The sequence below is a fragment of the Sceloporus undulatus genome, chromosome 4 (genome assembly GCF_019175285.1).
Source record: "Sceloporus undulatus isolate JIND9_A2432 ecotype Alabama chromosome 4, SceUnd_v1.1, whole genome shotgun sequence".
NCBI lineage: Eukaryota > Metazoa > Chordata > Lepidosauria > Squamata > Phrynosomatidae > Sceloporus > Sceloporus undulatus.
In genome coordinates, this window is record NC_056525.1 from 248,998,360 (window position 1) to 249,012,497 (window position 14,138).

At 41.5% G+C, this 14,138-nt stretch overlaps 1 protein-coding gene across 6 annotated transcripts in view; it reads right to left on the reverse strand.

Annotated features, from left to right (window-relative positions):
- Nucleotides 1–13,631, reverse strand: part of ZC3H3 (zinc finger CCCH-type containing 3) — a 333,696-nt gene extending 320,065 nt beyond the window's left edge. For all 6 annotated transcript variants that reach the window (XR_006103478.1, XR_006103479.1, XM_042462809.1 and 3 more), the window contains exons 1-3: nucleotides 13,482–13,631; nucleotides 10,466–11,816; nucleotides 6,783–6,979 (exon numbers count right to left, since the gene is read on the reverse strand). Coding sequence is in view for 4 of the 6 variants with exons in the window: in XM_042462809.1 (XP_042318743.1) it covers nucleotides 6,783–6,979; nucleotides 10,466–11,816; nucleotides 13,482–13,527 (1,594 nt within the window). In the remaining 2 variants the exon portion in view is untranslated. The remainder of the gene's footprint in view (nucleotides 1–6,782; nucleotides 6,980–10,465; nucleotides 11,817–13,481) is intronic.
- Between the last annotated feature and the right edge of the window lie 507 nt (nucleotides 13,632–14,138).

Sequence of the window (14,138 nt, forward strand, 5' to 3'; positions counted from 1 at the left end):
CTCAAGGGAAATGGGATAGTTTTCTCCTGGCCATAGTCTTTTGGTTATTTAAAACAATCCAATTTGCAAGGATAATTATATATTAGTGTTTTATCTGCCACTTGAAATGAACATGGGAGTTTTGATACTGGCCCAGCATTAGCAGGTTATTGCTGCAAATTACTTGATATCTGCTTTCTTTCACATAAAGAGGAAATTAGGCAATCAATTACCAGAAAAAAAGGTGGACGGGGGAAAATACGAGGGGCAAGACTGCCCTCTGCAGGTCAGAGGGAAGGCGGCCTCACGTGAGCCTTTGCCCAAGAAAGGAGGGTACCAGCGCCAGCCTTGGTTTGCTGGCACATGGCCCAGCATCATGCCCACAGGGGCAGTGTTTAGGAAATACTACGCATACCAGACCTAGCAAAGGTTTCTTCTTTGCTAGCTGGTGCTGCCAGAGGGGGAGAGAAAGAGAGGGGGGAAGATCCATGTCAAACCTTTGGATTTTCTCTTGTTATTGTCGGCAGGAACACTTTGAGCATCACGCGCCTGGGTCTTGCACTGAACACCCCTTGCTACAGCAAACGTCAGCAAAGTCAACTCATGCGCCGGGCGCTGGGGGAATGTCACAGCATTGATTTTTACAGGGGTGAGGAAAGGTTCACCACTCACAACATGCTGAGTGCTTCTCAACACCCACCCCTCCCTTCCCCAATCCTTTGCTGTAGAAACAAACTTCCCTAAAGGGGCCGAACCCCTCTGCCGTCTGCGCAGGGTGGTTGTGGTTGTTTCCTCAGCACCACACAGGATGCAGCGGCTCTGCAAAAGCTAGCATTAAGTCATTATTATTATTAACCTTTATTTATAAAGCGCTGTAAATTTACACAGCGCTGTACATACAATCTTTTAATTAGGCAGTTCCCTGCCCTCAGGCTTACAATCTAAAAAGACATGACGCAAAAGGAGAAGGGAGTGGTGGTGGGGAAGGGGATGAGGGCCAGAAGTTCTTCTCTACCTCCGAGGTCTGGACCAAGGCAGATGGACTGGAGGGAGGGCTTGGCTTCTTAATGGATGGGTAAACTTCTTCCAGGGAGGCCTGTTGGAGTTAGCCTGCCTCTCTAGTAGGATAATCCATATAAAATACATAGCAATACAGGAAATGATTCAATAAATAGCATCAATAGCAATTGCAATGCATTAATTCATTTCTCCCAATAATCTCTTCTAATTTTTTTTAAAGTGATCTTTATTGGTTTACTTCTAATACCGACACAAAATAAGCATAAATGCAGCACTACATGACAAAAAAAAAAGAGAGACTACATTCCAAATAAACCTTCTCAAAGATAGACTCGGTTTCCCAGCACAGTAGAAATAGATCTTTCTTTCCTTCTTTTCCAATGAATAGCCCTGAATCTTCATTTTTCCAAAACATAAAACATCAAGGATCTCATAACAAACCTTTCTAATACTTCATCCAAAACTACAGTGGCCTTGGGAGCTTGGGTGTATTGTTCATAAAAGAAACAAACAGGTCCCATAACTGAATGAACATGTATTTATTTTGGAATTCTAATCTTACTCATCTGAAATACGAGAGCTAAATCCTATTGTTAGTGTTGACTGTAGTTAAAATCCACTTTAATCAGTTTGACTTGCCTATATATTGACACACCACTGAACAGCTAATTCCATGGGTCTACTCTAGCAGGTACTAACCAACACAATTCCACTTAGGGAATGTTAAAAACGCATGTTAAAAATTCGTTGATAGTATTTTAAGACAGTCTACTGTTAGTAGTTTACCCCAAAATAGCATTTTGCAGCTCCAGCTGGAAGGGGGGGGGGAGCTAGAAGCAGAAGCTGGTTTGAACCATGCTGCATATACTGCTGTTGATAGCCCACCTCTGTGCCAAGATGGATACCTGCGACTTGCCTAGTAGCCCAGATATACCAAATACATACCAAATTATGTCCCCAAACCTCCCAAAATGAGAATACTGGGGGGGAACATTTGTCATGTTTTAGTGCCCCCTCCAACAATCATAGCCCAGGCTTTTAAAAAAAATTAAAACGTAATCAGGAAAATGGCCCTGGGACGGGGGAATAATGTGATATAAATGGTCCAACTCCCTAGAATGCGTTTGGAGGTTTAAATAAAATGCCCTTGGAGTGCCTGGACAGGGCAAAATCAGTCCCGCAGCTATCATGTTATCCAACCACTGAGAGAAAATCAAAGCACTCCAGTTCTAGCAATCATATCTTGACTAGATAAGCGGAGATGGAAATGAGATGTTACTCACATGTGCAACCCCATTTGCTTCTCTCTTCAAGACATGAGCAATCTAACCTGAAAGCCTCAGAATAAACACAATTTGCCATTTCATTTGAACTGGGAAACTGTGTTTAATCAGCTTCAGGACAAGCTAAGACATTAAGCTAACTTACTCTCAGGGAAGTCCATATATAATCACTGCCTTAAAAAAATACAGGTGTCCCATGCAGACATGCCTTAAGGAATGGGAAAGATGAGCACAAGAACAGGACCATATAGACTTGTTCCTGGGGAAAAAAAGATATCACTTGGAACAGTACTTATACAGGTGGAGTTTCCCTTATCCAAAATGCTTGGGACCAGAGGTGTTTTGGAGCTTGGAGTTTTTGAGATATTGGAATATTTGCATATATGTACATAATGCAATATCTTTGAGATGGAACCCAAATCTGAACACAAAATCCATTTATGTTTGATATTTACTTAATACACATAGCACAAAGGTAATTTTATATAATACTTTTAATAAATGTGTGCATGAAACGAAGTCTGTGCACAATGAACCGTCAGAAAGCAAACGTCTCACTTTCTCAGCCACCCCTAAAAAAAGTTCTAGTTTTTGGAATATATTGGATTTTGGGTAAGGGAGACTCAATTCATATCTCAGCATCTTTTCAGAACATACGCTGTGAAACCAGCAACATACTGCAGGGGTTTATTAACACCTTTAAAATTCCATTATGTGCTTTATATCTTTTTTTACAAACAGTGAAAACTACTCAGGTGCTAACAAAGTCTGAGCTAACGCTCCCCAGCATGGCTGGATAAGACAAGTGCCTGCTTAATACAGCCAGTTGTTGCAATGTTAAAGTATTTTTAGATATTTGTAGGCAAGGAACCTAATTAAAAACAACAACACACATCCAGCACACAGGAAGGAATGCCATGTTTATTTTGATTCCAGAAAAGGAATCCCAATCATTGCTATAACTCAGACAGAAATCTGGGAGATCATGTTGAAAAACAACAAAAAAATATCCTTACGTAAAGAGATCTTGTGGCACCTTTGAGACTAACTGAAAGAAAGAAGTTGGTGACATGAGCTTTCATAGACTTAAGCCTACTTCCTCAGATGCATGTTTAATAGGGTCAAGTCTACGAAAGCTCATGCTACCAATTCTTTTCTTTCAGTTGCTCTCAAAGGTGCTCCCTTTCCATACTGATTTTCCAGACTAACAAGGCTATGTCTTTGAATTGAAATATATCTTGTAAGGGTGATCTTGGAAGCTAAGCAGGGCCCACTCTGGTGAGTACTTGGATGGCAGACTGCCAAGGAATACAAGTGCTGTGAGCTCTATTTCAGAGGAATAGGAAGGAACCGGCAGAACCACCTCTGAGTAGTCCTTCCTTAGAAAACCCTATGAAATTAATGAGGCCACCATACATTTGTCATTTTATATAAGGGGTACCATTCTACTTCCCCAATGCATATAATTAGGACTTGAGCATCCACAGATTTTGGTTCCCAGAGGGATACCCCAGGAGATACCAAACACCCAGCGTACATGCTTGAAAGGATTATCAATTAGATTAAAGTCTTAAAATAAATCACACAACATGAGATCCACCTTAATCAGTCATTCTTTGCAAAACACATTAAACAATAGCAGACATTGGTGGCCCAGAGAAATTGGTCAGCCATCCACTGATAGACCTCCAGCCTTAGGTACAAAGGCTCTACTGAATTTCCAGCTAACTGAATCTGATGTTCCTCCTTTGCCAAAAAAAACCTTCCAAAGCCAACAGAGAGCTTTTCCTAGACTAACCAGCCTTGACTCAAAAAGTAACAACTCAAAAAAGGACCAACACCACTGGCCAGGAAAAGATGATTCCTCAAACCACCAGCTTTCCACTTAACAGGTTTCTCGGATATCTTGCAGTCCATTGGCATAAAAGCGGATCGTTCTTGCTTTACAGATGCAGAAAAAGCTGGCAAATGAGTCTGCCAAAGTTGCACTGGGAGCTTGTGACAGAGTCTGGAATGAAAGCAAAAGCTTCCAGGTTTGAAAGTCATATCCACACTCCATTTCCTCCATTTCAGAGGACCAAATCACAGAAGGACAAGGCAAATTATACGTATGGCAAATTTGTACATACTGAAACAGTTGTTGTGCTGTTATTCATTGTGTGCCTAAGGCGCACTGTTTACTTGGCAAGACTTCTTCAAAGGTTTGCAGCTGCCTCCTTTGAAGCTGAGAGAGTGTGACTTGCCCAAGTGCAGCTCAAGACCACCACATCACACTGACAAGATAGTTATACTATTTGCACACAATTGTTCAAAAATGTTAATGATATACTGTCTTCATTACACAAATTAAAAACCCAAGTCAAATCGAACATCTACCTGAGCTGTCTGGGGGGAAGTTTTTTGGTTCAAAAAGCTAGATTTTTTTAAAGGACAAAAACCTCTTTCTTTCTGAAGCACAACCCCACAAAATGCCTCCCACCGGCTTTTAGAATTCCCCAAGTTTCAAAAGAACCCAACGGAATAATGTTTTAAGATTCAAGTACTCTTATAGAAGACTGGGGTCCATTTCTGAGGCATTTCCAAGAAACAGAAAGATTGACAACATTGGCAGGTTTTGACATTTAAGTAGTTTTTTTATTTATCAACATGTAGAAGTATATTGTAACTTGGGAGTATATATTAAGAGGAAATGTAACCAAGTGACAAATTAAACTGAAAGATTAAAAACTGGGAAGTCGTTTTCAAGTGTCACAAAGTTGGTTGTGTTGCGGTGGTTGGGTGTGAAGTGTGGTAGGTGGAGGGAGCAGGCTTCATATGTCAATAAGTTTGGATGTTATGATGTTTAATAATTATGTGAATTCATCTGTCAATAAAATAATCCAATTAAAAAAAAGATTCAGTTACTCTGAACACATCACCTCATCTTTAGCTAGAGCACATGCTTCACCTAAGTAACAAAATATAACACCCATCCTATTTAATTTAGCAGCACCCATGGGAATGGTACTTCGTCCTCCGCACATATTCCGTAATCTTAAATTGGACAGCACAAGTGTGCTCAGATGATCCAAGGGTGGATATGAAACAGGTTTCCATTGTCCTATTCTGACATCCTAATCAAAATTGTGGTTCGCATCCATGCACAACGCTTAGAGAAAGCAGCTACTGAATCCACATCTTCTCAAGGGAAATGCATGAGAGATACACAAGAGGCTTCCATAAAAAAACTTATTGAACAGTAACTCACGGATCCAACTGTAGCAGCAGGAGGGATGTTGATAAATGACTGATGAAGCAAAGGCACCAAACACTCAAACAAACCGAATTACCGTTCAGCTTGGCTGAAAAGGCCACCCAGGTGGATCATGCTGCCAACCTGCTAGGAATAACCCCATGCAACTAGTTCAAGGAGGAAAAAAAGTGTGGCCTGCACCCCCAGCCCCCTTTTTCATTCCTCTAAACTGTCCTACAAAAAAAGAACTTTTTTTAGAAAATGACACTGAACTTCAGCATTGTGATCAGCAGCAAACAGCAGGGCCGTCACAATCGTAAATCCTTTGAGACAGGCAGTGACAAGAAACACCAAGAGAAAGACAAGCTTCAGCTTCTGCCCTCTGCAGACACATGCTCATTGCTGCCAAGGGAAACAAGAGAGACAGGATGGCATGTGTGAGCTTAGTTCTGCAGCACTTTGTGGGAAGAAGCAGGGACCAAAAGCTGCCATTGACAGCAGCCTTCCTTTGGCCCTGGGGATATGCACAAGAGGGCCAGTGGAAGAGCAAGCAGACAGCTGCATCTGTGTTGCTGTCACCCAGTGCTGTCCAGTAACAGAGATCCTCCCCATACATTGCTCTCCCACCAAGACTTGACCTTCTCTGAGCTTCTCTCTCTCTCTCCTCACCTTCCCTCATCACCTGAGTATTGATCTTGGCCCCAGATGGTAGCTGAACAGGTCAGCATCCCAAGATGTGCTACCACAATCCATTTTGGGAGTATCAAGGGTTGGCAAGTGCAGTCTGTGGAGCACATACAGACCAGATTATGTGACCCCTGAAGCTCTCAAACCTCGCTTCTCTTTTTTTTTTATCCAAAATTTCCAACCAAAACATTTAAGCACCATCCACTGGAGTTGTCAGTGTGTGTGTGTCCCTTGCCTCCACCAACCTCCAAACCACCCTCAAATCAAAAGTCAGCCAGGACTCAGCCAATTCCTAGAATAAAAAAGGATGTGATGTCATTTCCAATCACATTGCTGCATTCCTCTTTATGTATCCTGACTCCTCTGCAATTGCCTCTCCCTGGATAAAAGAGCCTTGTGACCCTCACAAGAAAGGGGTCACAAAGCTTCAAATAGAACTGACCTGCAATGTGCTCCCCCTAGCCACATCACCAGCCTGCACAAACCTCCCTTGCAGTTTTTAGAACAGGTATCAGTTGAAATAACAGTAATAACAGTGAAAGAAATAAACCAAAGGAGTACATTTCCAAGTCTGACTTTACCTTCTTTGGCCAAAGCATGGGTGCGAGAGGCTGGCAGTCGACGCAGCCTGTGCTTGCCAATCTGTATGAGACCTTTAGTCCCAGATCTCCTGCCTGTGGGTGAGGACCTTCCCCGCGGGGAATTCTTTTTCCTGAGAGTATAGCAGCTTTTTAAGACCATGGTGGAGAAGCCAACGTTCCTCTTTTCAGTCAGGGAGCTGCAAAGAAGATAAAGACAGTGATGAAGATGGCAATCCTCATTTGGTACCACATTGTATCTGGGAACAGGAACATATTCATAAGAACTCAAAGCTCAAGGACTACCATTTTTAAAAAATGCTCCAATCTCCATGCTGCTGCGCAAACATTTCAGTGCAACCAAATCACATGGGAAGCAGAATCCAATACATCCACAGCACCAAGGGGTTTTGCCCAGTGACCTCTTCCTTTTCCTGACCTGTCATATAGAGAGAAAACATACAGAGAAAGTAAACAGGGATTGGTTTCTCTCTTTCTCTCTCAGGATACCAGAACCCAGGATCATCCACTAAAGCTAAATAGCGTGAAGAATAAGACAGATACATGGAAGTATTTTTTCACTTAGCAAAAAGTTAAACTGTAGAACCCACTGGCCCAAAACACAGCTGTGGCTAAAAACTTTGATGGCTTTAAAAGGGGAACTGGAAAAATTAATGGAAGAACGGATTCTGAACGGCTACTAGTCTGCATGTCTATATATTGCCTCTAGTAGAAGAGGCTGTTGTCATTGTTCTTACTGTTGTTATGTATCTTCCAGCTGACACTGACTTATGGCAATACTGTCATAGAGTTTACATGGCAAGATTTATTATTCAGAGGTGACTTGCCATTGCCTTTCTTTGAGGCTAGGAGAGTGTGATTTGTCCATGGCTGAGCAGAGATTTGAACCTTGGTCTCCTAGAGTCCTAGTCTAACACTCAAACCACTACAGCATGCTGGCCCTCAGGCAGAAGCAGTATTCCTTTGTATAAGAGTTGACAGGGAGAGTGAGATGGAAAGTGCAACTGCATTCATGTTCTGCTGATGAGCTCCCCATGGTCAAATAGGTGGACTCTGTATGAACAGAATGTTTGACTAGGCAGACCTTTCATTTCACCCAGCATGGTCAAAGTCCAATAAACCAGGACCACAGAACTCATTCTGTCCAGTATATAGTACAATCCTGGTGCACATTACATGAGAAATAGCCTAGCAGTGAGCAAAATGGAAGGTAAGCACAGATATCTACTGACCTCCACCATGGAAAGCTAACCAAAATAATAATAATAATAATAACAACAACAACAACATTGTTACCATCAACTAACTGGAAACTAGATTCTTGGGGTAGCACCTAATTCTGCAAATTCTGATGCAATGTTTTCAATGGTCCAAGGTGGAATCAAACAGGCAAACAACTACATGAATGCAGATTGGGGATTAGAGACCAGAGACAAGAAACAGAAGATGTGCCAGGATTACAAAGCCTGGTTTCAGAAGACAAGCAAAAGACCACTTGTTTGGATCTGGCCCAATTAGAAAACAAAAGACATACCGGAGCATGGGAAGTAAGCATCTCAGAGCAAAGCCCAGGCTGCGCTCCTTCACCCTGTGGCCCAGAAGGATTTTTGCCTCTTGAGGGGGAAACATTCCAACGCACAATCCCCTTACAGACTGAGTCTCCTTTACCCAAAAGGCTTGGGAGCAGAAGTGTTTTGGGTTTCAGAGCTCTGTACTAGCACCTCCCTTAATACTTTTAAGAAGGATCTGAAGACCTTCTTATTCCGCCAGGCTTCTTTCCCCTTGGCGATGTTTACGATGTATTCCACTCTACACAGCCATTTGCTTGGGGTGCTGTTAGTTTTTTATTGTTGTTGACTGCTAATTGTTGTTAACTGTTGTAATTCTGTTGGGGGGGTTTAGGGCTCGTGTTGTTTTAACTGTTTTATCTTTTATTGTTCACCGCTGTGATCCTTGGAATAGCGGTATATAAATAAATTTTATTATTATTATTATTATTATTTTCAGTTTTTGGAATATCTGCATGCATATAATGAGATTATTGTGGAGATGGGACCCAAGTCTAAACATGAAATCCATTTACGTTTCATATACACCTTATACACACAGCCTGAAGGTAATTTCATGCACAATATTTCAAATACTTTTGTGCATGAAACAAAGTTTGTGAACACTGAACCATCAGAAAGCAAAGGTGTCACTATCTCAGCCACCCATAGAGACACTTTTGGATTTTGGAATATTTCTGAATTCTGGATAAGGGAGACTCAACCTGTAAGTACATTCTGAAATGATACAGGCTTAAATAGGCTCTCCCCGGGAAAATATACCTTCAGGCTCTTGGCTGGCAAATGTATTTATTTCTTTTTGTTTATTTGATTTGATTTGTATCCTGCCTTTCTCCCAGCATGGAAAAATCCAGTTACCCCTCAAAACTCATAAATAATTGAATCTGATACTTTAAAGGTTTTGGAAATATTTTTCTAGCTCTGCCACTGGATCCCACCATAGTAGCCATGACTTTACTGATGGTCATGAAATGTCATTGCTTGTCACTGCACTGATACACACTTCAGGTGAGAGCCACACACAGAGCTCTGTTCCTCCAGCTACCCAATCTCATGAGGATGATGAAAGGAGTCCATGAAGGGAGAGATGGGACTGAGCAGCAGGAACTGCCTCTGACCCCTGCAGCAGTTCACTAGAAAGAGATGAAAGAGACTAACAGCCTCATTCCTCTTCCTCTCTCTAGTAAACTGCAGTGGGGACAAGAAGCTGTACCTGCTGCTTGGTCAATGGCCTTCATGCTATTCCACTGTATTAGGGACCTTGACAGCTGCAGGAGAAGGAGATTTTGGACAGGTCACAAGGGGCTAAAGTACAGCCCCTTTACACTTCATTTGTAAAAATGCATGAATGTGTGTTAAGCACATGTATATCACTATAAAATTGTACAATCCAGACTGTACACTCAGGTCCTCTGAGGGACATTTACTTCATTTACACTTACTTCAGCCAGCCAGGACTAGACTGGCAACTGTCACCTAGAGGACTTTTTTTTACTGACCACCCCTAAAGTATGGAATGACCTTCCAGGAATGACCTGCCATTCAACCCTTAAATATGCTGTTTGGATTTAAAAGAGTATTAAAGACTTATCTCTGCTGGCAGGTCTACCCAGATGATTTTAAACTATTAATTTTACATTGGGATATTTTAATTTATACTCTTTTATATTTATTGTTTTTATGTACAGCGCTGTGCAAATCTACAGCGCTAAATAAATAAATAAATAAATAATGTTGGAGGATTTTAATGTGTCCTATGCTTATGTGCTTTTAGTGTTTTTAACAGTGTTTAAATGGTTTTATGTGGTTTAATCTATGTTGAATCCTGCCTTGGGCCTTAGCGAGAGGGTGGGTAAGATTCCCCCCCCCCTTTTTTTTAACAGAAACCTAATCTAAGTGTCCCAGATATAGGGGTCATAGGAACCTGTCTTCCCTAGCCTGATAGCACTCATCCCAAATTTGACAAAGAAAGAAAAGCCTTTTTGCTTCTCAGTGTAGGCCACTGCTTCAGATGCACAACTAGAGGGAGAAAGATAACAGCAGGAAGAGTCTTGAATGGCCTGTGGCCCTAATACACAACAGAATCAATAACCTTACCAGGCATTTCCCTTTCTCCTGATGATTTTAGTCCGGCTTTTCAATTTGTAAAAGCCAGTATTTCCAAAGAATGGCCTGGGGTTCCCATGACCAAGAGGCACCCGCCTCACTGTTTGAAGGGATGTGCTGGCTCCCACATGGGGAGAGACTCCAGCCCCATCACAACCCTTGCGCCGCCACGTGAACGCTGATGCAAGTGTGGAAGGAGGAGACTGAAGACTGGATGCCTTCCATTTATATTGGCTGGAGGAAATCCCAAGCTTCGAATTAAGTCCAGATTTCTTTTGCTTCGCCCCCAAGTCTCCCCTTGGCTGCTTGGCAGCTGCCCCTGAACTCACAGGAACTTTGCGCACATTCTCAGAGGTTTTTTTCACAGTTTGAGGGGATTTACTCGGGTTTGCCACCCATGTGTAGTTGGCTTTCCTGAACCTTGGAGATTTGATAGAGCTTGGCAAGGCTGGAGGTTTTTGGACAGCAGGTACTGTATGCTTTTTCTCAGAGAGAGCCTTTCCAACCATTGAAGATGCTTCCCAAGCTGACTTGGTACATACAATAGATGGGTTGAGCTTGCCTTTCATCGCAGGGAGTTGTTGTGAACTGTGCAGAGATGGTAGCTGTGATGCTGGTGTCTTCCTCTTTGGCAGGTAACCCGAGTCATGATCAGAAGCAGTTAAAGGCTGTTGAGGCTCAGATTTCAAGGTGACAGCATTCTCGCTGATAGTCCTACACAAGCTGGGGGCAAGTTGTGACACACCCTGGACTGCTTTTTCAGTCACAGGTGCTTTCTGAGACACAGTAGGAGCATCACCACCATCCCTATTCCTAGCAATAGTTTTGGAATCCAATAAATATGGCTGTTCTTTCCTCTCCTTTGAGTCAACCTTTGAAGACGAAGTACTGCTGCTTACACTCCCTTGAGAAGCAGCAGGGGCCCCTAATGCTGCTGAAGAACCCCACTGGAACTTTGGGACAGAAGTACTGCCTGCTGCCAAAGCACCCTGCACCCAAACAATGTCACTATCCACCTTGGGGCCTCGGTTTCTTTGAGAAAGCATCTGCTGTGGTTCAGGTGCCTCACTGCTGGCATGGCTGAGAGTAGTCCGCGAAGCACTAGCAGAAACACTGCTCCCCGAAGAAAGTGTTGGTCGTGGAGGTATGTTGACAAGAGAATATTTATTTCTCCAAGCACTGGCAGTGGTCTGGCAAGGTGGGAAATCTCTCTGCGTTTGCTGGGAATATTGAGCCGAGAATCCACCTGGGTTGGTAAAGGCAGGTCTGGGATTCATCCAGCGAGTGGCAGGCGGGGGAACCGGTGCATTCCCATGAACATTTTTATGGTCGTTGATGAGACCTAAAAGGAAAACAGGCAAATGCCACTGTTAGTCATATCTTCAAACATCCCAGAACCTTTCTCCCTGCTGTAAACTATACATATTGTGGCTAAATCAGAACATCCATCCATACTTTCCAGCTTTCCAACTTTCGTCTTGGATTTTATGACTGCGTATTTCATGACATATTATTTGTATTTTAATTTACACTGTTACAGTATTGTTTTAACTTTGTTACAGTAATATTTTATTAACTTTATAATCTTGTTTGTGGTTTTGGATTGTGCGCCGTAGGCAGGGTTTTATTCCTATTTTGGATTGTTGTTTTCTCTCTCCTTTGTAAAGCTGTTATGTAAAGCCTATGGCACTATACAAATAGATGTAATAAACATAATAATAATAATAACAACAACAACAACAACAACAACAACAACACCGTAGAGACATTTTGGCAGAATGCAATCCCATTCATTGGGTCCCTTCTGCGAGAAATGCAGCATACAAATGAAATAAAGAAACAAACAAATTAGAAGCCATAATCTGATCCACCGGAAATGAAGCCACATTTAAATCAAGGTAACAAAATGTAAACAGTTACCAAGACAGCCGCAGTAATATTGTGGTGAGTGGTGTTGTTGTTGTGTGCCTTCAAGTCGCATCTGACTTACGGTGCCTCTGTTGTGAGTTTATCATTTAGTTTTCTTGGCAGGATTTGCTCAGAGGAGGTTTGCCACTGGCTTCCCCTGAGGCTGAGAAAGTGTGACTTACCCAAGGTCTCCCAGTGAGTTTCATGGCTGAACTGGGATTTGAACCCTGATCTCCAGAGTCATAGCCCAACGCCCAACTGAAAGCATACCACAAATGCACTGACTAATTGATCGATTGATGACCTTTCTATCAGGCTTTTTAAAACAATGTTTACTTTTACTCTTTTAATAAGTAATCTGTTTTACTATTCTAACGATTTAATTCTGTTTTAACATATCGCCTTTTCTATGTTTTTAATTGTATCGTTTTTAAAATATTGTGAAGCCGCCCTGAGTCCCAGTTCTGGGGGAAAGAGCGGGATACAAATAAATATAATAATAATAATAATAACAACAACAAAATAACAATAACAACAATATGTCTCCTTTCCCCCAAAATGGGATCCAAGGAGCTGTTGCTGTTGTTGTTATCCCATTTATTTGTATAATTAACATATTATGCCCCATTTCCCCAACAAATTATATATTGTAGAATCATTTATATAAATATATATATTGTAATATATATATATTAAATATCATATATATATATATATATACACACTATATATAGAAATTATATATTATGCCCCATTCCCCCACAAATTATATATTGTAGATCACAGAATCATATAAATATATATTATAATATATATCTTTACATATATTTATATGATTCTATACATATATATATATATATATATATTGTAATACATATGTCTCTCTCTCTGTGTGTGTGTATATATATATATATATATACACACACACACACATATTGTAAAAGGCCCCTTGTCCCTGTGTGCCTTGAAGTCCTCCCAAGGCTGGTCCAGAGGGGCTTTCTGCCACAGCAGGGGCCACTCTCTGAGGCCGAGAGAGTGTGCCTGGCTGCCCGAGGCCTCTCACTGCCAGGGGCGCCTGAGTCCCGCCCAGGCCCCTCACCTTGAAGGAGGCGGATCTGGCGCCGGAGCTGCTCCTTCTCCTCCATCCTCCAGACGCAGAGTGACTGAATGACGGGCTCCTTCCCTGCCCCTCTGCCTGCCTCCAATTCCTTCGCCGTTACGTCACCGGCGCGCCGCGGGACTCGTCCTCTTCCGCCTACGTCATCGCCCCGCGCGCCGGCACTTAGAGCTACGCAAAGAGGTAGACGCCGCCGCACGCGCCGACCTTCCGGCTCTCCTTCTTTCCTTCCTTTCAGTTGCAGTTTTAGGTTGCCTTCTCTGAGCTTTCACTTTTTCAGATGTTTATGGTGAAGGTTTATTTTATTGTTGTATTTTGTTAAAACATAACATTTTGATAAACTATCCAGAGATATCTGTGTAACTGGCTCTACAGTAAAGTACATTATTTATTTATTTATTTATTTACACTCATATATTTTACATATATATTATATGTGTGTGTATCTGTTATGTTTATATATTATTATCATATATATACATATACATACATGCACATATATATATACTATTATGTATACTATATATATGATAATATATATATATATATATATAAAATATGTATATAACATAAAAATATAATATAACAATATTATTATCTTATATATATCACATTATTTATATATAAGATTATAATAAT